Source organism: Ovis canadensis, chromosome 4 (assembly GCF_042477335.2).
Source record: "Ovis canadensis isolate MfBH-ARS-UI-01 breed Bighorn chromosome 4, ARS-UI_OviCan_v2, whole genome shotgun sequence".
NCBI classification, from domain to species: domain Eukaryota; kingdom Metazoa; phylum Chordata; class Mammalia; order Artiodactyla; family Bovidae; genus Ovis; species Ovis canadensis.
Window position 1 is genome coordinate 65,684,855 of NC_091248.1, and position 27,458 is coordinate 65,712,312.

General features: G+C 36.5%; 1 protein-coding gene across 1 annotated transcript in view; it reads right to left on the minus strand.

Moving 5' to 3' along the window:
- The window catches only part of CFTR (CF transmembrane conductance regulator), a 184,844-nt gene that overhangs the window by 124,038 nt on the left and 33,348 nt on the right, over positions 1 to 27,458 (minus strand). Inside the window, exons 4-9 of the mRNA XM_069587941.1 lie at positions 12,157 to 12,372; positions 8,340 to 8,429; positions 7,300 to 7,463; positions 5,967 to 6,092; positions 2,670 to 2,916; positions 1,238 to 1,330 (exon numbers count right to left, since the gene is read on the minus strand). Of these exons, the coding sequence (XP_069444042.1) occupies positions 1,238 to 1,330; positions 2,670 to 2,916; positions 5,967 to 6,092; positions 7,300 to 7,463; positions 8,340 to 8,429; positions 12,157 to 12,372 (936 nt within the window). The remainder of the gene's footprint in view (positions 1 to 1,237; positions 1,331 to 2,669; positions 2,917 to 5,966; positions 6,093 to 7,299; positions 7,464 to 8,339; positions 8,430 to 12,156; positions 12,373 to 27,458) is intronic.

The window sequence follows — 27,458 nt, forward strand, 5'->3', positions numbered from 1 at the left end:
AAGGGTTGTAGACCATGACATTTGGTCCAAAACCTAGCTTCATCCCTTGCCTGGTACATGAGCTAAGCCAGGTCCTATAACCTTCCTAAGCCTCCATCCCCTTATCAGCAAAATGGAAATATTAAGATTACATCATAGGAATGTTTTAAGAAATAAGACAAAACATGTGAAGTGCTTATCTAGTACCTGGCACATAGTAAGGGCTCAAGCATGCTATCTATTTTATTAGATGAAAGGAGAATGAGATGGAGATTAGAAAAACAATTGTCTGTATCACCAAAATCCTTGCTTTTCTTTATGTCTAGAAGGGCATTTGAAATTCCTAAAATCAAAGAAGTAAAATCAATCTAATCCACATACTTCCCCATAATTTTTCTAGGCAGATAAAGAATTATTCTCTTACTTCTATCTTAAAAAAAGAATTACAGTGACGCCCTTAGGGTCAACTTACTTATATAAATAAAACCAGTTTAAGATATTGCGAAATATGTGGAAATAGGACATTGCTTTCATAATGCCTATGTTTACTCAACAGAAAAAAAGTGATAAGGAAAGAGGAACTCCATTGGTATTCTCTATAATCAAATATTAGTCCTTTAGAAGCTGAAAAATCATTAATAACATTTTTTCTGACCATGAGATATGAGAATTTTTAATAGTGAATTAAAATAAGTGAAAATAGTAGAAAACAATCCATAAGTCTATCCCATATACATCTTTATGTTTATTGGTATCTGCAAAGCACGTTGGACTAGAACTTGAGATCACAGAGCACAGCATTTACTGAGGAACTATTATGTGTATGGTACTATGCTGAATACTTCCCATAAGTTATCTCAGTCAATCTTCACAACAACCTTGCAAGGTATATATTAATATTCCCACTTTACAGATGGAGAACCAGAGGTTCCACAAAATTTAGTAACTTGCACTCGAAGTAAATGGTAGAACCAGTACTCAATTCCAGCTCAATTTGGCTCCAACACCTATGAGCACTGCATTACTTCCTAATTTATTATATGAAACAAATTACATGACTTAGAAAACCATGAAGAGGCCTGTCTGTCATATTTAATATTCCTGGGCCTCTACCTCTTAAACTACAAAATAAGTGGAGTGATTCCTCTCTCAGTTCTAACAATTCTATCATCATTCTAAGTTTATTGCCCATTAAGATGAAAACCAGAATCACAAATAAGAAAAGCTTAAATATTTAGAACAAACAAAAAATTCTGACCTCCTCCCAGAAGGCTGTTACATTCTCCATCACTACATCTGTAGTTGTTAAGTTATATTCCAATGTCTTATATTCTTGCTTTTGTAAGAAATCCTGTTTATAAAAGAAAGCAAAAACATATTATAGAACTAGGATAGTGTTAATACATTATTACATCTTTTTAAACTCTAATAAGTGCTACATTTTATATTTTATGAATTATATTAGAAATTTTTCCTAAAAAATAATTTTATACGTGTTCTAAAGTTAATTGTCAAGTACTAGAATTTATTATAAATGCATTCTTTAAATATGTGACATTTTATAGAACTTATTTATACATTAAATTTTAACATACCACTGACTCATCCTTGTACTAGATGACATGTTAACCTTAGTAATGAATTTATAAAGCACACCCGAACTACTGACTGCCTCAATTCAACACTGAGAGAGAGAAACCTAGTATTTTCATCTTTACAGCATCCTCCTTTTATTAGGTCCATGGTCCACCATTGACAGACTCTGATAGCGGTTTAGTTGCTAGGTCTTGTCCCACTCTTGCGACCCCATGGACTGTAGCCTGCCAGGCTTCTCTGTCCATGGGATTTTCAGGCAAGAATTCTGGAATAGTTTTCCATTTCCTTCACCAGGGGAGTCTTCCTGACCCTGCGATCAAGCCCAGGTCTCCTGCACTGCAGGCAGATTCTTTACCGACTGAGGTAGCAGGGAAGTCAAACTCTGGCCTGTGTTAAATAATGGCAGAACTACCTTAAAGTGGCTCACCCTTCACCCTCATCTTTTTAAACTTATGACACAGTGATTTATTTTCTGGATTAAATATTTAAATATATATCAAAACAGCATAATAAAACATTTTGAATTGTGTATTAATTCTAAAACTTGTAACCACATCCAAGTTCCTGGTGGTGATTCTGTTAGCTTGGCATAAATTGAGTCTAATTCCCTTAAGGACTTTAGAACTTCTCTTCAAAATTAACAGCTACGTCAGCATGCTGAGATTTTAAGGTAATTAATATGGCATACAATGTCATTCTCATCCATCATACTGTTCAGAAAAATACTTGGAAAAGTTTAAGGTAAACATTCTTAGCATTAGCTAGAAAATTTTATAACTTCCTGATGAACCTGCCACCATGATTTTGCACATTTGCCAAGTTCATTAGAACTATTGATTGATTACTTGAATAATAATCTCCAGAAAACAGTAACAATATTTTCTTCAATTTCTCTGACTAAAATCTCATGGGCTTTCATTTTATTTCACTAGGCTTTACAAGGCTCGTTGGACCACATATAGACATCAAGAGAGGAAATACTGTGCATCAAACAGGTCCAAGGCCAAGAATTCATCTCTAGAGAGTTTGCTCATGACAAAAGTTCTAAACTGTTCTAAATTCATTGAGTCAGAAGACCCATTTTGGTACACTACCTGTATTTTATTTATTGCTCCAAGAGAATCATACCAAGTTTGTACTGCCCAGGGGAACTGCCGAGTAACTGCCATGCGCAAAACAATGCAGAATGAGATGGTTGTGAATATTTTTCGAAGGATGATTCCTTTGAGCAGTGCATAAGGAAGCACAGATAAAAATACCACAAAGAACCCTGAGAAGAAGAACGCTGAGCTATTGAGGTATCTCACATAGGCTGCCTTCCGGGTAAGTTTCAGTTCTGTTCTGAAAAAAACAAAAAAAAAAACAAAAAAGCAAATAGTAAGATTTGGGGTGCTTATATACTTTCCAAAATATCAGGCATCTTGGAATAAAAAATCTGCACATACACTCTCAAAAGCTTTCTCTCTGCTTTCTGATTCTGGTTCTACCCTAGATGAGCTATGTGATATTGAGCAAGTTATTTAACCTCTTGGCCTCAGTTATCTTTTCTAAAAGAGGGGTGGATGACAATGAATATACCAGCATATAATACCTATAAATATTATTTTTAAATAATCTCAATAATTATATTATTTTTATATCTTCATTCACATCATTATTAATTTATAGATTAATGAAACTAGTAATTTTTTATTGCTTGGTGTTTTAAGTATTTAAGTACAGATGTGAGAATAATATTGAAAGACTTATAGAAGGAAAAGGCAATTCTGGGATTCCCTAATGGATTGTCAGCATTTTAGAAGTTCTGGATTGGCTTTGGAGAACCTTGAAAATAACATATGAGCCAAAGAGGAGTGGTTCTCAAGGCTTAGCACAAGTGAAAATTACCTGAGAAACTTTTTAAAATGCAGTGTATCAAGATCACCATTCAGAGATACTGAGTCTGCAGTAGTCCTCCAGAATCTGCTTTTTAAAAAAGATTGCTGCCAGTAAATCTTGGAAAATTACAAGAGAATAGATATTGCATCCACCCTCTCTCCTTTCAGAATAATTATTTGCAATCATACTTTTTTTTAGTCTGAACTGAAAATGTGAACTGTTTTTTCAACACAAACAGAAGAGGTTTAAATGCACCAACAGGCAGAAAGCAAGGGAGTACAGAGCTGGCAAGAACAGAGGACAATGCTTCCTTCAGCTTTCATCCTACTCTCACAGGATCGTCAAAACTGGAATCACTTGTGATCCTTCCATTCAGCTCTGGTGAGGGAAAGAGCAGAGATGAGACAGACAAGTAGAGCATGCTGGTGGGAGGGAGCGATAGCTGTGCCTGGCATTTGGGTGCTAGTTCCACATGCTTGTACAACTCAGAAAAGTTCTCATTCTCAAGTGGTAGAATGCAGATGAAATCTTTTTTTCAAGTCTGAAAAAAAAATGTAATCCTCAGCACTCTGATGAAGAAAATGAAGTTCAGTGCTCCCAACCTACATTGTGATTCCCAGTCTAATGTGGTTTAGCTTACCTATTTTAATTATTTGGCATTAAAGGCAGATTATGATTTTGGAATCTAACTGGGGTGTGACTCAGCTCTGCTGGTTATAGCTATGCCATCTTAAGCAAGTTGCTCTTCCCTCTGTTCCTACAGAATCCACATCTACAGAAGAGAAAGGTAACATCTCCCTTGTGGAGTTGTCGCCACAATAAATGACAACACAGGAACTTGCACTTAGAACTTACGTGTCTCTCTAATCTTCAACTGAAAGAAGAATACTATTGGCTAGGCTTATATTTTCTTAATGCAAGAAAACACTGATTACCAAAATGTTAATAAATTTGTCAAACTATCATTGTATATTATCAACAGTTGAGGAAAATGAAGGAATGATACTACAAGAAAAGAATAACAGGCTCAAGAACATGTATTGATAGAAGAATCACCCAGAAAGCTGCTGCTAAGTCATGTCCGACTCTTCGCAACCCCATGGACTGCAGCCTGCCAGGCTCCTCTGCCCATAGGATTTTCCAAATAAGAGTACTGGAGTGGGTTGCCACTGCCTTACTCCCCATAATAACAACACAAACACTTTGAGTCATAAAAACATTTTATCTTATTATCATTACAAAAAAACTGAAAGTGGCTTTATTACCAGAGAGCAGTAAAGAAGCAGATTTTCAGGGAGCACTGCATAGCCTTTTACCCAGTTCATCAGTGACCCTTGAGAGCTAACTCAGTTGTTAAAGAGAAAAATTTCAACCAACTAAGCAGGATCTTTATGGATGTTTCCGGAAAGAAAATATAATTCCTTTCCTGGATTCGTCTTGAAAGGCATAATAAAAACAGGTGACCAATCATGTTTGGGCAATAAATAGTCTTTTACTCTTTCTATTTACATGGCAAAGGACTTACCATTTCAGCATCTTTTTTGTTGTTCCAATCACACACCTGCAGCTCAGTTACCACTGTCTACTGGACTCAGCAGCCTGAATCCCTGATAATCATACTCATATCATCTAAAATGGAACTCTTCTTTTTAGTATCTTTTCTTCCTATGAAACTCTCATGAGCTAATTCATTCTGAAATTATTTGCCCTTTAACAGAAGATCTATGCCCACTGAGTCTCCTAGAACCCTTTTTTAAATTGCAATTTGTAGAACATGGAACTTGACTAAAGAAAAATGGTCTTAGAGCTACAGAAATACCTTGGTTTATATCATGTCCAAAATTTTCTCAGCAACAGTATCCCAGTCTGTGCTGTATTTTTTGCTGGCTATAATCTTTACTAACCAGTGAAAGAAAGGTTATCTGAGGCAAAACAAGACCAGAGATCAAAATGGGTGCCAAGTACTGATTCTACTTCAGGTGGCGGCTTTTGATTTTTCAAGTGGAGGGTTTATAGAACACAATTTATAGATATTACCCTGGCATTGCTCTTAAGTAAAGGAAGAACAAACATATTTTAAACAAACAGAAGGGGTTTTTTTTGGTTTGCTTTTCATGAGCCATAACATATAAATTAAGGAAGTTGTAATACTAGATAATCATTTATTTGGTTCAGAGTTGTATCTTTTTTACTCGAGCAGTTCTATTTTAGGTTTCATTCAGTCTCTAGCATCATGATCATTAGTTTAGTCTATTAAGCAGCTGTAAACGCAAATAGGCAGTTCTTTTGTAAGATATCTGTGTAGTGCAAAAATAGCTCACCTATGTAAAATGACAGTCCCATGAAAATGACATTACACCACTAACACATGAATATTGATATAACTTAACACAACTATTTGGTTGTCAAAAATTTCAAATATGAGCTGAAGTCCACTGTGACATACTCATTTTAAATATATTAAACCTTAATTGACTAATTTAACTGATATTAACATTTTTGGAATGACTTACTGTCTTAGGTTTTCAATGATTTTTTCCATTGCTTCTTCCCAGCAGTATGCCTTAACTGATTGGATATTTTCAATCATTTCTGACGTTATCACCAGTCTTTCATTGATCTTCCCAGCTCTCTGATCTCTGTAAATTATTTCATCCACAAATCAAATACTTAGTAAAAATAAGTCAAACTGCCCACTAAGAACTGTCCAAGCTTTTAAGAAAAGCCACATTTCTTTTATTAAACAGATGTTTATTTATTATCAAATACACAGTAACAAAAATAGTAAGTATCAATCAGTAAATGCCTCCCATGTGCAGACACATGTATTAGATGCATGTCATATACTACGCCTAATCCTCTGAGGGAGGTAATTATTTCATTTTAAAAACTGAAAAAAACAGAAACACAAAGGTTGAAGCAGCTTGACACAGGTCGTATGTCTAGTAAGGTGCAAAGTGGGATTCAAACTAAGAACTATTTGACTCCAAAATTTGAACACTTTCTCTTTTTTCTGCAATTTACAAATTTATCTTTATTCTCAGATCCTTTATTTTTTCCCTTAGTGCCTCCATTAATGTAGATTTAAAAATCCATTGATTGAACAAAAAAGCCATACTCTAGCTGGCAAACTCCAGAAGTCCTCTTTCATAAGCAGTGATTGGTATCACTGAATCATTCAGTAATAAAAAGCCACTAAGGCTGTGCTGTGATGATTCATGAACCAGAGTAGAAAAAGCTTATGAACTTTACCTAAAATGTATGCTTTCCCTCCCATTCACATAACTGTTTTATCCATTGTACCTAAATCTCTGATGTGCAAAAAACCAAAATGGATGGTAACATACCTATAAAGAAATTCTATAGACTGGCAAGCTAAATAATGTACCATTGATATAGAAAGTATTATTTATATAAAGGTCCCCAACCTCCGGGATCTAATGTCTGATGATCTGAGGTGGAGCTGATACAATAATAACAGAAATGAAGTACACAATAAATGTAATGTGTTTGAATCATCCTGAAACCATACCCTCCCCCGGTCCATGGAAAAATTGTCTTCCACGAAACCAGTCTCTGGTGCCAAAATGGTTGGGGACCGCTGATAACATTATCAAAATATGCCTTTTTGTGACACCTAGTAAGAAAATCATGGTTCAGTACACAGAGAAGTTCTGGTGGGCTAGTATGTCATACACTCTGCCTTATCCTCCTGACAGCCTAAGGGAGATGATTATTTCATTTCAAAGATGAAAAAACCAGAAACAGTGGCAGAAGCAGCTTGACATAGGTCATATAACTAGTAAGAATGCAATCTGTGTTTCACACTATTTAAAGAGTTTCTACCTGTACTTCATCATCATTTTCCCTAACCCGGCTTGAAGAAGGGCGAGGACTACGAGGAAAGCAAGCCCACAGAAGGTGAAGGCCTGCAACAAGTCCCAGAGCAGCCCCATCAGCAGTGTCACTTGCAGAGGAGCAATCCACACAAAATGTGCCAGTGCAAGTCCCTGAAAAATAAAATCACAGTGAAAACCATGGACATGTTATCCTCCACCCCAAAACAAAGAGAAAATCAAGAACAGGAGAAAGAAATCAAGCACAGTGAGCTCATACAATCATGGTTCTGAATGCACTAAAATCTAGGTATTCATTATATGGAGCACACAGCAATGTGCTTCCACAGAGACTAGGATTTCCCCCCAAACTAACTGCAAGTCACTGTGCCTTCTTCCAGTGGATATGTGTGGTGATTGGCTATCTTAAGTACCATGTCTGGAATTCTTTAAGTAACTTATTCCTCTGTGACTAAAGCAAGAGCCATGACATAGAACATGAAAGACAAGACTCTGCTGAATTTCAGTCTATACCATTGCACACCCCTATTATCCGACCAAATACTCAGAAAACATCATACACACTCAATTCACAGTAAATTGCTTAGCACCTGCTGAGAGTTCGATAGCATGCTAAATACTAGAAATGCAAAAACAAATACATTATGTATAAAATACATAATCTGTCCTCAAGGACCCTGAATTTTATTGTGACAGAAGACAGCCCTAAACAAGAATTTTTCAGAGTATCATACTCAGCCAAAGTAAATAACTGACTTAAAGCATTAAAATGAAACAAGATCTGATGAGGATTTAATTTTGAAAAACCACACCAAATAAAAAGCCAGCTGAGGTGCCCTTGAGTTGTCTGGTTCTGTGAGATACCAAAATGGCACTCTGCTACACAACTTAGCCTTCTCGGTTTTCAGAAATAGGGAAGCTAGGAATGCTTATGATGTAACCACTCATTAGTTTTCTGACCCAGAAAATCTTTGGGGTTGTATGATTTATAACAAAGGTGCATGAAAGAGTGAATCAGTAGGTACATACTTCATCAAATTTGTTCAGGTTGTTGGAAAGGAGACTAACAAGTTGTCCAATACTTATTTTATCCAGAACACGGCTTGATAGCTTCAAAGTCTAAAAGGAAATGGGAAGTTAAATGATGTTACTGCGCAGTAGACATGTTTATAAGCATGTTATAATACAGCTGAGGAATTGGGTAACTATGCATGCCTTTTTTAAGTAAACCTAATAAAATTATCTTATGTTCATCTAATTTAGTATCTTCTCAGATTTATAAATATTTCTCTTTACAACAAATATTATAATGGCATGCCTCTACTTACATTATTTAACAGTAGCTAGAGAGGGTTAACAATTGTTTCTAGTCCAAAATGGGAAAAATATTGTACTTAAATATTCATTTATATACTGCAGAGGTTTGCTTGTTGTTTTTTGTTTGTTTGTTTGTTTTTATTACAGATGGAACTAAAGGCAAGTGAAATCTGAGATTAAAACCTTGGTCTCATAGGGAATTATATTCAATATCTTGTAATAGCCTATAGTGAAAAAGAATCAGGAAAAAAAAGATATATATATATATCTGCATCACTTTGCTGTATTCTTGAAACTAACATAATAATATAAGCCAATATATTCAATAAAATTTTTAAAAATAAAATCTTGGCCTTAAATTTTTCATGTACTCTATGGTGACTATTGAATAAAATTACAGTTAAAGTCAATACAAGTATATTATTAAAAAATTATTAATAATTGCTTGAAAGATTACATTAACAAAAAATTCTTAAATTTTACAATGAAAAATACATCCATATAGACAAAACAGGATTATTAAGCAGATAAATTAATTATTATTACGAGAGATCACAGGCACACTTCACCTACAAAATTTAATAAGAATTGGCTTTGACTGAAGAGCACCCATTTGACATTTGCTCCAACTGACCCTCTCACACATGTATTGAGCACTTAGATACAAATCACTGTATCCAGGGTTTCAGGGATTATTATTAGTTATTAAACAAAATTACTACCTCAAGACACCTAACAAATATATAACTAAATATGATAAACTAGTTAAAGGGAGTGGAATATAACAGGGTGGTTAAGAGCAAGTTCACATATCTGGTTATAAAAATCTGTAAATATTTCACTGAGGGAGAATTTAAGATGGTGTGGAATAATAGATAGTGTTTAGATAAGCACAGATGAAGAAACAATAAAGCAGTGAACTCCAAATGCTGTTAGAGTAGTATGTGGGGGGCAGGGTCCATTGAGCTAGGTGATACATGATTTAGTAACATACTCAGTCTCAGGCGACTTGAATTCTATAGTGCTTAACATGGAATGTACGTGCACAATACTCAGTGAATATCTATTCATTATATAGTTATCTTTCTCAAAATTCACAGGCAAAATTCAACCTAGTTTGCATTTAGATTCATTATTTAAAATCTAATTTGAATGTATCATGTTGCAGAGTTTGGAACAAAGAAGATGATGCTCTATGACAAAATCTATAATAATCTAGGAAGAATCAGTGGCTGCCTGCCACATGGGTGAAACTGGTCAGATAAGGCACTAGTTAACGTTAGTGACCAAACCACAGCTGCATGGAGATGCAATTGTATTCTTAGATGATGATGTCAATGCAGGTCAGTAGGTATGGCTAGAGGGGTAAAGCAAACTAGGTAAGAACACATATAAACAATGTTCAGAAAGGCCAGACATAGCTTCCAACTTTTCATTAATGCGTCCTGGGTTTGAAGGAACATATATTGCTGTATTTGTGCTAAACATAAGAACTAATCCACAAACTGAACAACTCTTTGCCCTCCCTTCCGCTTTAGCACCCAGTGCTTCATGTCTCTCTTTCTATGTAACACAATTTGACTTGCAACATTATTTCAGTACTTATGTTCTCTAGTAATCGGAAAACCCTTAACTTCAAGGGGGTAGCCCAGGTGGCACAGCGGTAAAGAATCTGCCTGCCAATGAAGAAGACATGAGATGTGGGTTTGATCCCTGGGTTGGGAAGATCCCCTAGATAGGAAATGGCAACCCACTTCAGTATTCTTGCCTGGAAAATTCCATGGACAGTGGAGTCTGGCAGGCCCATGGAGTTGGACACGACTTTAAGGATTGTGACTTTTCCAGTTTAGAAATTTTGAAGCAGTTCTTGCACAATGTTCAATACTTTTTAGGCCTTTAGTTTATCAAAATATTTTATTTATAAAATAGGAATAATATTTTCGACCATATAGAGTTTTGAGGAGGATCAAATGAAATGATATACCTAAATCACTTAGAAGTTTGTCATGAACATCAGTTATCATTATAATAATTGCTTTTATAAATACTTTTAAACTGGATTCAACTTTCTCTGATATGCATCTTGTCTAAATTCTATCTTCTAAATGATACCTAATAATTTATTCACTTATATAAAATTTCTGGATTGAGATAAGATTTTTATTGATTTATCACCCATGCTTTCCTAATGTACTTGTGAACTGATGAGATTGCAGCTGGGGTGATTTGGTTAAACTGTGGACTTGGTTTTTCACTTGGGCTTTTTAAACACTAATATATAACTATCAAGATTTTACAACACCACTGACCTTGCATGTATATTATGGAAATGTTAATGGGTTATTTGTAGAGGGAATGTCAGGCCCACAGCTCCTATAAGCCAAATATATAAAGTTTTTATATTTGGGGAAGAAGAAAGAGAAGAAGGGTAAAGAAAATAACCAAAATAACCAACAACTATCTATTAAAAAAAAAGAAATCTTTAATCTTGGCAAATCAAAGAGTCACACATAAATCAGGTTGGTGAAAGCACGTGTCACTGTGTCACTAAGATGACCTTAAAATGTGTTTGTAAGGTAAGAAAGTCCTTTTTTTTCCCACTGTGATGTATGGCATGCAGGGTCTTAGTTCCTCAACCAGGGATCAAACCCGGGCCCCACACAGTGGAAGTGCAGAATCTTAACCACTGGATCACCAGGGAAGGCCTGGTAAGACAGTCTTAATTTGAATCCATCCAAAGTATTGTTTAGCAACTTGAGCTTTTGACTTGACAATGCATACGGAAAAGTAGAAAAGGTTCTTATGGTTGCCATGTATGTGTTATTCCAAAATTTTTAATTTCCAAGACTTAGGATGACAAAAATCTAACTCAGAATAAGGCAGTGGATACTATCATTGTGTCATAACTAGTTAAAATTAGAGCTAAGTCATGTCCAACTCTTGTGATCCCATGAACTATAGCCTGCCAGGCTCCTCTGTCAATGGGATTCTCCAGGCAAGAATACTGGATTGGGTGGCCATTCCCTTCTTCACGGGTACTTCCCAAACCAGGAACTGAACCCATGTCTCCACATTGCAGGTAGATGCTTAACTGACTGAGCTATGGAGGAAGCCCCCATAACAAGTTAAGGTAGAATTATCAATTGCTTGGTTGTTCAATAACAATTACACACTATATTCTTGTTATTGCACATAAAGACACATAGCATTTTACCATAAGACGATATTTTATCGATGACTTTTATGCACACAGCAAGAATCATCTCAATAGGGAGCCATGGATTCCAAAAACTGATGATATGGAAAAAACAAAACTGAAGTCTAAAATACAGGCAGTTTACAGAATTACTCAATAATTACTAGTTGAAGGGAAGTATCAAGGAAAAATTAGAAATATTCATTATTGCTGCCATTTACTTCACAGCCCTACAAAACTGATTTTAGCATTTATCCCTTACTTGTACTAGTGTAGCATTTAAAACACGATGCTACTAACAAGTAGCATAAAGACTGTGCAAGGAAGTATTACCTTTTTATAAATCAAACTAAACATAGCTATTCTCATCTGCATTCCAATGTGATGGAGACCAAAAATGGCTGGGTGCAGGAGCAGCGTCCTCACAATAAAGAGAAGGCATAGGCCTATGCCTAAGTAAATGGCAATGGAGCGTTCCACCTTGTTATCTGGGTCATAGGAAGCTATGATTCTTCCCAGTAAGAGAGGCTGGACTGCTTTGGTGACTTCCTGCAGAAGATGGAAAACAGAAAAATGAAATTTTATTTTTCTTTCATAAAATGTCCTCACAATTTCAACACAAGCAGTTTCATCTTTACAGGAGGATTTAAAATGGGCTTACACAGCGGGCCATGCCATACGTGAAACTCTTGATGTCCTTTGTAATATCTTTACACTATGAAATAAGACTTATTTAGGTTTTAGCAAAAATCATTTGGAAACATTTATGTATGAGGTATTTTCTTTTTTTTTTTTTTTTTACTAAAAGTATATAGCAGCCATAAAGTAAAGGTGCAATTTCTGAAATAGTGTATTAATTGGTAACATCTACATTGCACTTAACAATTTATAAAATATTTTTCATTTGATTTTTATGACAACATCAGGAATCAAAGTAGGCATTATTAGTTTCACAGTGCAGATGAAAAAATTGAAGCCAAATAGACCAAGTGATTGACGTAATTTCAAAATAGAACTCTCAAAAGCACTTTGAGTGATAGAATGAACACCAGAATAAACAGCTTCTTGAGACAACCACATAAAGGGGAGCTGGCAACAGGAGGGAGGAACAAAAAGGCACTGGTGCTATTTACAGTCCAATGTTGTATCCTTCCCAGTCTGGGATAGGTGGTGACTTTAAGGAAGAAGTGTGTCAAAAAATTGCAGCCTCAGGCCAGTTTCCAACAATTCATCAAGGGCTCAAAGGTCTATGAGTTAACAAGAAAGAAAAGAAAGTGAAGTCTCTCAGTCGTGTCCGACTCTTTGCGACCCCATTGGACTGCAGCCCACCAGGCTCCTCTGTCCATGGGATTCTCCAGGCAAGAATACTGGAGTGGGTTGCCATTTCCTTCTCCAGGGATCTTCCCAACCCAGGGATACAATCCGGGTCTCCCGCATTGCAGGCTTTATCCTCTGAGCCACCAGGGAAGCACAGGATGACTTAACAAGGGAAGACCAAAGTTGTGTTTCCAAATCCACTTCACCTGATCCTCAACTGAACCACTGAATCAAACTCTTCATCAAATCATTACCACTTTGCCTGGATATGTAAGAACAGATTTGAACACATGGATTTGAATCCAGACGGTCTAAGTCTTAACCATCTTGCTAAATTGCCTTCAAAAGAAAAAGACATAATCCCTGTTTCATGGTGGTCTAGAGAAACGGGGATCTAAGGCTAAACCTTGCCTGGAAATAATGTTATGCTAATTGAGTCCATTTCAAATGTATATTTTCAACCAGACAGCCCCTCCCCCTATTTTGCCTAGCATTACTCTCCCTCAGCCCATAATTTGCTCCACTCACCCCCATTTTCTACATTGTCTTTTCTAAACCTCAGTGCGCAACCCCATCAGCCCTCTCCTTCTCAATAGGTAAAGTGCTTTTCTATAACCACGTCACCCCCACAAGCTATAAGCCACAGTGCCATCATTGACTGACTACAGGCTTTGTGTAGCTACTCATTCAATACTTGGTATTCAGTACCACATTTCAAATTAACTATGTAGACCAAGCTTCTGAATGTAAGAAAAGGTTCGAACCTTTTAAAAAAGTTTCCAAACTAATCACAAACATGGACTATTAGAGTTCTCTCATCTCAGATAGCCACATTTTAATATGTTTGAATTGTACCAAACAGACAGGTACTAAAAAAAATAAACAACCAAACATGCTAACAACCTAACCCAGATAAACCAGGTAAATAGTTGGCCATATCTACTGAAGAGTCTATTTATCTTCCCAGGTGGCTCAGTGGTAAAGAAGCCACCTGCCAACGCAGGAGGCATAAGAGACGTTGAGAAGATCCCCTGGAGAAGGAAATGCAGCCCACTCCAGTATTCTTGCCTGGGAAATCCCATGGACAGAGGAGCCTGGTGGGCTGCAGTCCTTGGAGTCGCAAGAGAGACAGGACTTAGCAACTGAGCGCACATGCACACAGAAGAGTACCTTTTTTCTAAAAAGTAAATCAGTGCAGAAATTAATGCTTGTTGGCATGTACCATTTTAGGCATGCTTTGTACTTTTGTTACATGTATATTCATTTTTACAACATATAGAATTGTTTCTGAGGCTGTAAGCTTTATGTAAATGGTATCATATTGTGCTGCTTGCAACTTTAACTTTTTAAACACAGTTGTGTTTCTGACACTAGTCCCAATGATACTTGTATATCTACCTCATTTATTATAAGTGCTGTTTACATGACATCCTGTGAATAAATCAGGATAACTGCCCCATTACCTATGCTGGGGAAGATGGGCTGTTCCCATTCCTAAACTATTAAATCTGTGCAAGTGCTGCCCTGGCTGTTTCTATTAAGTTCTATAGATTCATTTCAAACTTTCTCTAGAATAGATCATTTATTTCAAAATAATTCCTTAAACTATGAAAATGTACAGTCAACATGAACCTTAGATTTGAAACTACATGTATAAATATATCCACAAATATAATTTTCATAGTATGCTTATAGTGGCGCTATTTCATCCTCAAACTTAATTTTACATCAATATTTTATCCTAGAATTTTTCCATATTATATCTATGTTTTCATAGACAAATGTCAATGCCACATCTATACTGATTTATTTTTCCATTAATATTAGGTTTGCATTTGGTTAAAATGCTCTCTTGATTGCAGTCAAGAGGACTGAACTCATATGTGCCACCCATGTTGGATATACTGTGTGTGGCCATGAAGCAGAGAATAAGTTGGGAGCGTTACCAGACATACCAGATAAAATGCCATTACTTGTTCATTATAAGACTTTAGCCAGAAGACTATGACGTGTGACAACTTTCCATGAATCCAGCTGCTTGTATCATAATTAGCATAATAACTTTCCTCCTTTTTCCAGGACTAGTAGACACTATTATCAAATATAGAACTACTGATAAAAACCACAATGCATATTTCTAGGGAGTGACTCTTATCTATGGAATGCTAAAAAAGAATATTCTGAGGGAAAAGAGAAATATTTTAGTAATTGAGCTGTACATAGAATTTTTAGAGTTAGAAATATATGGGTTTACATAAGTTTTCTCCTACTGAGTAATCTGAACTAAAGTCCCTGCCACTGTTATCACCATTATATTTTTTCCATAACCTGTCACCTCACAACAGAACTATTTGCAGAATTGGAATTCAGTTGCAACTTAAATAAGACTTTGTTAATCTGATTCAGATACCTATTCTGCAGGTTGTATGACTGAATTAATTAGCTGTCACCTTGCCTCAAACAAAAAGAGAATATATTCATCCTTTGAACAGTGGCTATTCCACAATGACATTGGTAGCATTAATCTGGAAGGGTAAATGTTCACAGAAAAAAGAAAAGAAAAATGCAGAAAATTTTTGGTAGAGAAAATTTTAATAATTGGACCATCTGCCAACAGCAAAACAAATTTCACTGCAACATGGAACCCATCAACATTCAAGGACAAAATCAGCACTCCAGACCCCTCCTCCTATGGTTCTCCATGCTCTGTTTTAAGCAGCATGTTCTCTAATATTTATAATGAAAGCACTTACAGGCATCACCTGCTTTTATTATTTGGAAGGGAAAACAATGGTAACTGATACCTAGGCTTAATCTATGTGTGCAGTCCTTTAAAAAACCATCCTGGTAATGACTGGGAGAAACACAGTCCTCTATTCTTACTTTGTGAAAGCTGTGTGAACCCTGTTGCCAGACTATTTTCATTACACAAGAAAAGTCCCAATTTGCCACCATATAAAATAGTGCAAGCCAATTGAAGCTTAAATGTAACGAGGTAGAATGCAAATTTATTTAAAATTTGATAAAATATTTTATTTTTAATCAGACACAAATCAAGATGAAATTAAGAGTTCACTTAGATAACGGAAGAAGCCTGATACCAGTATTTAAGTCAGCATGACAAGGCAATAACACTGATGTGAGAGTCATGAAATCCAAGTTCGTATCCCAGCATGTTACCTACACTCTGTGTCACCTTAGTCACTTCCCTCCTCTTGACACTTTCCTCACTCATAAACTAAGTGGTGGAGCAAGCTTATCTTAAAGATCCCCCCCGAGCGAATATCTCAGATTATATGACCTGAGTCCAAGGAATCCCATGGCAGAGGCTGAGGATTCCCTGGACAATTGTCTAGCACACATCCTGACATTGCTATGTGTGTTTTCTACTCAAAGGGATGCAGGTCTGAATAGTGTGACTTCAGAAGACCATCTGGGCAGAGCGGGGTCAAGTTAGAGAACAGCACAAGTGACTACCTTCCTGCTGGGAATATATTTAGATTAGCCTCCCAAGAAAAAATTAGGAAGCCTGAAAATACCTCCTGGGAAATACATCTGGTCTCTCCTGGGATCCTCTAGACCTCAGCTTAAATGAACTGTAGTTGAGTCTGAATCCTTTAACCATTTTGTTCTATCTGCATACCTAGGACAGCGTCAGATGTTTCTAGAGATACAAAAGTCTGCTGGATAGTTAAACCAGGAAAGAAAGTTCAGGTGAAAATAGAAAACTTGGTTCATGATTGCAATTACATTAAATTAATTAATCCCAAGATTACTTTAAAAATTATAATTGCAAATCCAAAGCATAGTTGTTTCCAATACCAGAGGAATCAGTTGAAAAACCTCTAAGGTTACATTGTTTTCTATAGTGTGCAGTCAGTAAAATCATTATCATCTCAACTTGCTTTATAGATATTTTATGTATCTTAATCCCAGAGATGTAGAAATAAGAAAACAGAAATTATACAAAATAAGAAAATAGATTCCCAGATACCAAGAGTAATAATTAAGTAAGCATCCCATTTCTAGTAACAATACAATAAATGATACATTGCAAATACCAATAATTAATATATACATATCTTAAAATATATTCTAAAAAACATTACTAAGACATATTTTTAAAGTCTTAAACAAAAGGAGAGACTGTAAACTTTCTAAAAAGAAAAAATGAATATTACAAAGCTAACATTCTCTTTCAAGTTATTGTATAAGATTAATACAATCTTCATCAGAATTCCTAGTGGATATTTGGGCATGAACCATTAGAGCAGGGACTGTCAGCTTTTCCGAGAGTCCCAACATCATGCACCATACCTAGCACAGAATATCCATTCAACAAATACTTGAATCAATGGATAAAATGATTCAAAATTTCATTTGGAAAAAAACAAGAGACTAACCAAAAACATTTGGGGAATAAGAATAATGTGTGAGAAGATCTACATTACTGGGTATTAAATTATATTATACAGCTCTAGACTGCAAGGAGATCCAACCAGTCCATTCTGAAGGAGATCAGCCCTGGGATTTCTTTGGAAGGAATGATGCTAAAGCTGAAACTCCAGTACTTTGGCCACCTCATGCGAAGAGTTGACTCATTGGAAACGACTCTGATGGTGGGAGGGATTGAGGGCAGGAGGAGAAGGGGACGACAGAGGATGAGACGGCTAGATGGCATCACTGACTCGATGAACATGAGTCTGAGTGAACTCCGGGAGTTGGTGATGGACAGGGAGGCCTGGCGTGCTGCGATTCATGGGGTCGCAAAGAGTCGGACACGACTGAGCGACTGAACTGAACTGAACTGAATAGTTTGCGGAATGACAAAGAAATAGACTGATTTCTCTGGAATGTTCAAAAAAAGGTCCAAGTATAGACAGCAATTTTATATGTAATAAAATGTCATTTTATTTCAGTGCAGAAAGTGCAATAAACGATGGAGACACTCATACTCGTTTTTTAAAAATTAGATTTCTATCTCAGACATGGGCTTCTCTGGTGGCTCAGACAATAAAGAATCTGCCTGCAATGCTGGAGTCCCAGGTTCAATTCCTGGGTCAGAAAGATGCCCTGGAGAAGAGAACGGCTATCACTCTAGCATTCTTTCCTGAAGGATTCCATGGACAGAGGAGCCTGGCAGGCTACAGTCCACGGAATCACAAAGAGTCAGACACAACTGAGCAACTAGCACTTTCACCTTCATTTCATACATACATCCAAATAAATTCAAATGGATTCAATAATTACACATAAAAGATGAAAATTTTTTTAAAAAAAGAAATATGCACTTACTACTTTGGGTAGAGACGATTTTTTAAATGTCAAATGCAAAGACAGAAAACAAACCTAAAACAAAAAGTACAGGTATGGGCAGCAAATTTTTAAAAACTAAACTTCTGATCATTAAGAAAATAAAAAATTAACAAAACTCACTAGAAACAAATAACAGGCTAAGGAAAATAGCCTTTCAAAAGGCAATAAGAAAATAAAAATAAACAAAGAATATTAAAAGGCAATGTATACCCCTCAAAAACATGTATATATATAAATGCTTAATAAATGTGTGTGCATGTTAAGTCATTACAGTCATGTCTGACTCTTTGAGACCCCATGGCCTATAACCTGCCAGGCTCCTCTGTCCATAAAAACTGTTTAAACACACTAGGAGACAAAAATAATTCAAATGAAAATGATAATACACTCTTTTACTCTTACAGTTTGGAAATGTTTTTAAAATTATAAGACCTATTGTTAGGACTGAATTTTCACACTTTAGTATAAGGAAAGTAAATTAATACATCTTTTCTGGAAGGCAATTGGAAAATCTACTAAAATTTAGCTTTTAAAGAGATGTGCATTGAAAGATTATTTATAACAGTGAAAAATTGGAGGCAATCTAAATATTCAGTGATGAGGAACTGATAAATTATGGTACAGCCACATGAGTCACTAAGCATTAAAATGACTTGGTAGAAAAGTATCTAATGGTATGAAAAGGCATTCATAATTCATTAAGAGATATAAATTTATAATACATTATTTAAAGTAATGATTCACATCCCCTCATTAAGCATATATACTCTCATGGGAAAAAGTTGGAATGATAAGCATCAAGTTTATCAATAATTATCTGATCATTTTCTTAATCATAAAAACATTCAAAATTAATAAACTTTAGATAGAAAGTTGTATATAATTTATGATAGTAAGTGATAAAAAGAAAACACACATACAAAAAAAATGGAAGTGTAAACACACAGGCAGGGATACACCCAGATTTTACCATAAAATACAAACAGTACTGGCTTACATACCAAAGGAAAGGCTTATGATTTGAGAGAGTAAACAAAGGTGTCAAATTTTTATTTATCTTGATACACTACAGTCTGATGGAAATTTTTGACTTTATACTAATTGCTAAACAAAATTTTACATATTTGACATAGAAAATAAAACCTACCCATTGTCCCAACTATGCAGTTTTTGCAAAAATGTATGTACACCACAACAAGAACAGAATTCAAAAGTATCATCATAATATCTGTCTACCCTGATATAGATTCAACGCCTAATTGAAAATGTTTTGCTTTTGGTATTTTCCTTTGAGTGTTTATTGATTTAATAACTATTACTAGCAATGTCTTTACTAGAAATCTAAGCTTTGTTCTTCATGTTTTATAAGAACATGTTCCTGGACTTCCTGATATAGTAGCAAGAGTAGGCTTAATTCAGAAAATGGGATACTAGAAGATATGTTAAAATATTAATTTTAACTTCTGAAGTAATAGTTAGATTCTAGGTATTTTTCTATGCTCTAGAAATATGAAATTGGTACTCTAAGACTTGCTTCTAGAGTATAGAAAAATAAGTAAATGCAACTAATAGGAGTATTTGTAAAGGTTGGTATAGACTATATTTAATAATACAGTAATAGGTAACACTTATGAAGCCCTTTCCTTGTACCAAGATCTACTCTACATGCTTAACTTTAATTTTCACAATAGTTCTATGAAGTAGGAGCTATTGTCTCCATTTACAATTTTTAAAAACTGAGACAAACAGTCTAAATAATTTGTCCAGTGTCAGACAGCTAGCAAGTGGTTAAAACTAGGATTCAAACCAGTTTGGTAACGGAGCTTCAGCTCTTATTTATAACCTTAAATCAAAATGAAAACTGTTGTAACATGACCTGGTTTTCCCCAAGTTGATCATCAGTACAAGCATTGTGATTTGTTCAACATCAAACTACCAAATCAAGTTATGGTAATATCACTGCAATTTAAAATAAATACCATTTTTCTAGGCCCCATATGATAGACACATAATTTAAAAGTTAAAAGGAATCATAGAAACTGTACACCATCACCATATCAGACTCATGAGTCACCACTGAATACTGGTTAACTAGAAGACATAAAGAGGCCCCAAGCTCACAGCAAGAATGAGGAAACTGGGCCACCAGTCCCAAAAGAGTCGGACATGACTTAGTAACTAAACAACAATAAACATGCAGTTTAAGCTGTAAGTACAATACATGATCACAGACAATTCCTCATTTATAAATCAACTTTATTCTAAAGATTCACATGTGAGAACAGATGCATTTTGCCCCAGAGACAATATCCTACGAGACATGGTGTTGGATTCCTAAATTTGCCTTTAAAAGCACATGCAATGCTAAATGCTTGTGTAGCAACTTTGTGTTCAATAGTACTGTAAAAGCCTAACCAACCCACATAATATTGTTTTTAACAGAAAGAGATTGGATCATCTCTCCACGCAATCTTGAGAGTCCCTCCTAGCCATACCTTTGCCCTTTCCATGCACTGTCATCTACTCTCCAGCAGAGTCTTGAGAGAGAGTACCAGAGTAAGACACAGAAAGTTAATCATTAACACTGGGACTTTGAAACAAACCCTTAGCCACATTTAATCTCAGTGGGATTCCTGTCCCTTTCACTCAGGGACTCCTTGGCCATGATAAGTCCACCTAGTTCTTTTCTCACAACTGTAACTTCTAACTAGTCTTTCTCTTCTTCTATGACCCTGCAAGTCCCTGCTACTCAAAGTATAGTGCTAGGAAAAGAGCATCTTCACCTGGGAGCTTTTGTTTTTCTATTTTTAATTTTTATTGGTATAGAGTTGATTTACATTATAGTGTTACTTTCTTGTGAAGTGAAGTGAAGTCGCTCAGTCATGTCTGACTCTTTGCAAACCCATGGACTGTAGCCTACCAGGCCCCTCAGTCCATGGAATTTTCCAGGCAACAGTACTGGAGTGAGTTGCCATTTCCTTCTCTTGGGAATCTTCCCAACCCAGGGACTGAACCTGGGTATCCCGCATTGCAGGCAGATGGCTATACTGTCTGAGCCATCAGGGAAGCCCTTTATTTTAGAGATGCAGAATCTTAGGTTCAACTCAGAAACTTCTGAGTCAGAATCTATTTTAGCCAGGTGGGAGGAGCTGCTGCCTAGTATGTATATAAAAGTTTGAGAAACATTGTCCTTCTGTCATTAAGGGAGCTAATAATTATCTCTATGTTTAAAATTTTTTGATATCATCATTTTAAAAAATTCAACTAAAAAGTTCCAAAAGTACCACCCCACCCCCCATATCCTCACCTTAGATTCTAACGAAAGTCAGGTGCATTCAATGAAAATGTTCATGCCAGTCTACCTCAATCAGAATCACTGGGGGAATTTTATTCCAGAGTCCATCTCAGGCCAAATAAACCACTTTATGTAGGGTCGGACTGGTTACACTAAACTAAAAATTACCTGTTTCAAAGAAATCTAAATCATATGATTTTCCAAACCTTGTCACAGGAACTGGATAGTATACTATGGGCTGCACAAGTAAGTGTAGCCATGTCTTAGGAACGGAGGTTCTAGTAGAGGATGGGAATATTCAGGATACAGGGTGAGTGTAGGCAGTATAGCATTCAAGACCCCAGTGGGGTGAGAGAGGAAGTTAGATAGAGGGGATGGGAGAGGAAGCTGAGAAGAGTCCTCCATGACAGGCATCTAGATTTGCTGGAGGTAGCCGACCTTTACCATCTAAGCCACCAGGGAAGCCCACTTCCCCACTTCCCTAGGCTCAAATGGTAAAGCATCTGCCTACAATGGGGGAGACCCAGGTTCAATCCTCTGGAGAAGAAAATGGCAACTCACTCCAGTACTCTTGCCTGGACACGGACGGAGAAGCAATGGTAGGCTACAATCCATGGCATCACAGAGTTGGACACAACTGAGCAACCTCACTTTCTTTTTGACTTTCACTTTCAGCTGACCTTAGGTAAAAGGGACATGCTAGTAAAACTTATGCTCAAAACTCTTCAAGCCAGGCTACAGCAGTATGGGAACCAAGAACTTCCAAATGTACAAGCTGGGTTTAGAAAAGGCAGAGCGACCAGAGATCAAATTGCAAACATTCCCTGGATCATAGAGAAAGCAAGGGAATTCCAGAAAAATATCTATTTCTGCTTTATTGACTATACTAAAGCCTTACAAGCACAACCAACTCTGGAAAATTCTTAAAGAGATGGGAGTACTAGACCACCTTACCTTTATGCAGGTCAAGAAGCAACATACAAACCTGTATGCAGGTCAAGAAGCAACAATTAGAACTGGATATGGAACAATAGACTGGTTCCAAACTGGCAAAGCAGTACATCAAGGCTGTATTGCCATCTTGCTTATTTAACTTACATGCAGAGTACATCATGTGAAATGCCAGGCTGGATGATTCACAAGCTGTAGTCAAGATTTTTGGGAGAAATATCAACCTCAGATATGCAGATAATATCACTCTAATGGCAGAATGTGAAGAGGAACTAAAGAGCCTTGTGATGAGAGTGAAAGAGAAGAGTGAAAACGTTGGCTTGAAACTCATCATTCAAAAACCTAAGATCATGGCATCTGGTCCCATCACTTCATGGCAAATAGAAGGGAAAAAGTGGAAGCAGTGACAGATTTTAGTTTCTTGGGCCCCAAAATCACTTCAGGTGGTGACTATAACCATGAAAATCAGACACTTGCTCCTTGGAAGGAAAGGCATGACAAACCTAGATAGCGTATTGAAAAGCAGAGATATCACCTTGTCAATAAAGGTCTGTATAGTCAAAGCTATGGTTTTTCCATATGGTAGTTATGTAAAGATGAAAGAAGTGAATCATAAAGAAGGTTTAGAACTAAAGAACTTATGCTGTCATACTGTGGTGCTGGAGAAGACTTTTGAGAGTCCCTTGGACTGCAAGGAGATCAAACCAGTCAATTCTAAAAGAAATCAACCCTGAATATTCATTGGAAAGACTGATGATGAAGTTCCAATGCTTTGGCCACCTGATGCAAAAAGCTGACTCAGTGGAAAAATCCCTGATGCTAGGAAAGATTGAAAGCAAAAGGATAAGAAGGTGGCAGAGGATGAGATGGTTAGATAGCATCACCAACTCAATGGACATTAGTTTGAGCAAACTCAGGGATATAGTGAAGGACAGGGAAGCCTGGCACGCTGCAGTCCATGGGGTTGCAAAGAGTCAGAGTCACGACTTTTGACTGAACAACAGCAACAATGAAAAGGGACATAAGTAAGTCATAGTGCCTAAACCAGAGACTACTCACGTGTAGAATTTCCCCAAACACTCTCTTCATTAGCAGTATGCCTGAACTCAAACACCTACCCAATGTCTTTGTCCAAACATGACGACAAAGATCTTTTGCAACACAGACTGTGGGACTTGAGAACTCTAGCAGCACAAGTCCCAAGACATCTTTATGCCCCTTAAACTTCTGGGGCTTAAGAGATTTAAATGAAAAAAGTAGTTTGACCCAAGTTTTACTGATGTGTATCTCAATTTGATGATATACCCAGAGCTGCCTAGCAGTCAAAAATATATTTGAGCACGGACTTGTGAATTTATCATAATAAAGGTATCATGATAACCATATTCTCTAAGCAATCTGCTTATAGAACTCCCTTCTCTTGACTCCCTCTAACTGTCCTTAATTGACTCCCATAGTTAATTTTTCAGCAGTCAGTTTTCCTTCTATGCTTAGAGTCTTAGATGTTAAAGGCAATTTTGTATCTGGCTGCTGAGTCAAACGCAGAAAAGAAAAAGAAAACAAGTACATAGTTAATGAGTAGAGGCCATAGCTAATATGACTTAAAATTACATCACTATTGCAGAGAGACAAACTCTTTTGCGACGGCATTTCCTTTTTTCTTCTTAACCTTTCACAGTCAACAGCAAATTTTATAGTACTTTTCCTGTCAGTCCTGAAACCAATCAAACCTTCTTTACACCATAATTATCCTGGTTTAGAGGGACTAAGAATACACAAGACATCTTGAAAGTATGTCCATCTTTTACCAAGAGTAATGTTATAGCAGGTTTGAGAATCCCTGCTCATTTAATGAAACAAAAATTACCAGAATGACACACACACAGGAAAGAAGTAATGCCCAGAAAGAATACAATAAATACCAAGGCATTTGGTATAAGTTGTTTATAGGAGAGAGGTCTTATTGGAATAGTGAAATGTTCTCTCCTTCTTTTCTTCCTGTAACAGATAAAAAGAATGGAGTCGAGAGATCAGATGCCCTGAGAAGGTATACCTGTCTTAATGACCACTATATAAATTCTTAAAGACTTAACAGTTTTCAACATTTTCACTGCTTAAAACTGCACAGTGAGGCCATGAAGCCTTTACTCTGTGACAAGGCTGAGAAACCCACAGCCTTACCATACCTGTGCCAATAAATATTCTCTCCCTGCCTTCCCACCATACACATGTCAATTGCTCTCCCCATCAGTCCTTTCCCTCGCCCATATTCTGCTGGTTATCAGAGGAAGTTGAGCTGATGGAAATCAACTTTGCCCTTTAAACATGCTGTAAGTTCCAGTCCAGGGGCTTTGGGCCCAGCTTAGCTCAGGAGCATCCGTCACTCCTCACTACCACCTCTGGGTAGTTAATTAATACACCTAGAAAGGCTTTAACATTCCTTTTGCTGGGATATTTTTAGGCTTGAGACATTTAAGAATAAGCTAGTCTTTCTCCACATTCACTTCATTCTTCTACCACTTAGTATTTTCTACATCTTTGACCCTTAGCACTTCTGGCTCTTGGGTGGATTTCACACAAAACATTCCAGTTGGTTCCCCTGTCCTGCCACCAAAATCGAAGTTTCTTCAGATTTGTCCCTGAGGTGACCCTAGAAGAATCCTCAACCTTCAAACTTTTAACCTGTATCCCCTGAGAAGATGCAGAGTAGATCAGCAGGCCCACGACTGATTACTACAGCCACCATTCTATTTAGTACTGACAAACAATCATTATACAGTTACAGAGCAATTACAATCTGATCTAATGGAAGGGTCACAGGCTTTGGAATCAAAGAGACCTGGCTATCACCAAATCTGCCATATGCATAACTTTGGAAAAGTTACTTAATTTCCTGCATCTCAATTTTCTTTTCTATATGTTAGAGATACTAATGACTGCTTCATAGCATTACTAGGAGAATTAAATACAATAATCTTTATAAAGGGCTTGATGCTGAACCTGGAATAGCTAAGATACTCAATAAATATTAAACTATATTTTGATCTGTGTATATCAGACCAAATATAAATTTTATAAATATGTTCATGGATCATCTAAATTTCCACGTTTAGATGAGTGCTTTTGTTCACATGAAACTTCTATCCTGGTGGAATCTAGAGGAACAAACTATCTCACAAGTCAGGCAGGGCATAAATGGACTTTTGGACTCAGAGGGAGAGGGAGAGGGTGGGATGATTTGGGAGAATGACATTCTAACATGTATACTATCATGTGAATTGAATCGCCAGTCTATGTCTGACGCAGGATGCAGCATGCTTGGGGCTGGTGCATGGGGATGACCCAGAAAGATGTTCTGGGGAGGGAGGTGGGAGGGGGGGTCATGTTTGGGAATGCATGTAAGAATTAAAGATTTTAAAATTTAAAAAATAAAAAACTAAAAATTAAAAAAAAAAAAAAAAAAAAAAAGGACTTAATAATTAAGCCTTTTCTCCCAGCTTCTACTCAGTCGTGTTTATGTTAATCAATGGAAGCAGCATGTGATGAAGAACACAAAGAAAAATGAGTTTTACCACGGCCTTAGTAATGGCATAACAATTGTCTGAAGTAGTCACTTTGATCCAAGGATGACCATTATGTTATGGCCAGAGAGAACTATACTTTTAATACTCTGATTCAAAGGCAGAGTTTGTAGTCAGCAAGGCAAACAACACAAGTTTTTAAATAGATAAAACTGTTTCCCAAAGTCTGGGTGCTCTCATTAAGAAAAATCATCTCAAAAATATCTTAAAAGATAATTAATTCCTCAGCTACCTTATTCATATTTACAAATAAAATAGCATCACCCCCAAACTACTGCACATTTCCGTAGAGATGGACAGATAAACAGATAATTTCAAAAGGCAGAAGAATGTCTTCCAGGAGGTCATCAAGAGCACTACAAAACATGTGATCATCCTCGTCAAAACAAATGTGGAAACGTACTTATTTGGTTATGTGTTAAGCACAAGTTCTTAAAGCAATGCAACTTGCTGGGCACCTCTTGGGGAGCACTACTGCACGCCTCACTCCCAGAGGCATGAAGACCAATATAATTACAACACAAATCCATCCAGTTGGTACCTAACCTCCCAAAGTAAATATTGTACAGTAAGTTTTCAACTTGCCATCACTTCTACAGGTTACAATCAAGGATACAACATGATGCTCTGGTGATATAAAAAGTAATAGATTAGAGTCACATTTGACAGCAGCTAGGGAACATCACAGAATGCACTTGAGCACCATAAAGCCTGGAGTCCTCACACATGGAGATCTCTTCACAATGAAGGTGACACAGAAGACGGAGAAAACATACTGCAGGAGTACCTCACTGCCATACTTTTCATTTTTGCTATTTAAAACAATTCAGCATGCAGATATGATTTCAAAATATTTCAAATGCTCATCTATGAAATTAGCTGAATTTTACCTAATTCTCCTGATACTGTCTCCTGACCTTCTTATGTTGAATGCAGGAAAATAAAATCACCCGCAATCTCATATTCCAGTACGATAATGTGATTTGCGATAACAGAAATGATTCTTTTTTAAGAAATTTATTCTACTGAACCCATTTTAAGCACTTTTTACTTGTCTCCACTAAAGTTTTAGTGGTTTCTTTGTATTTGGAGTTAGATTAGTCCTTTTTCCTGTGTACCAGATTACCCTATTCCTTTTACAATCTTAAAAATGAATGTAATTACTTTACCTACAG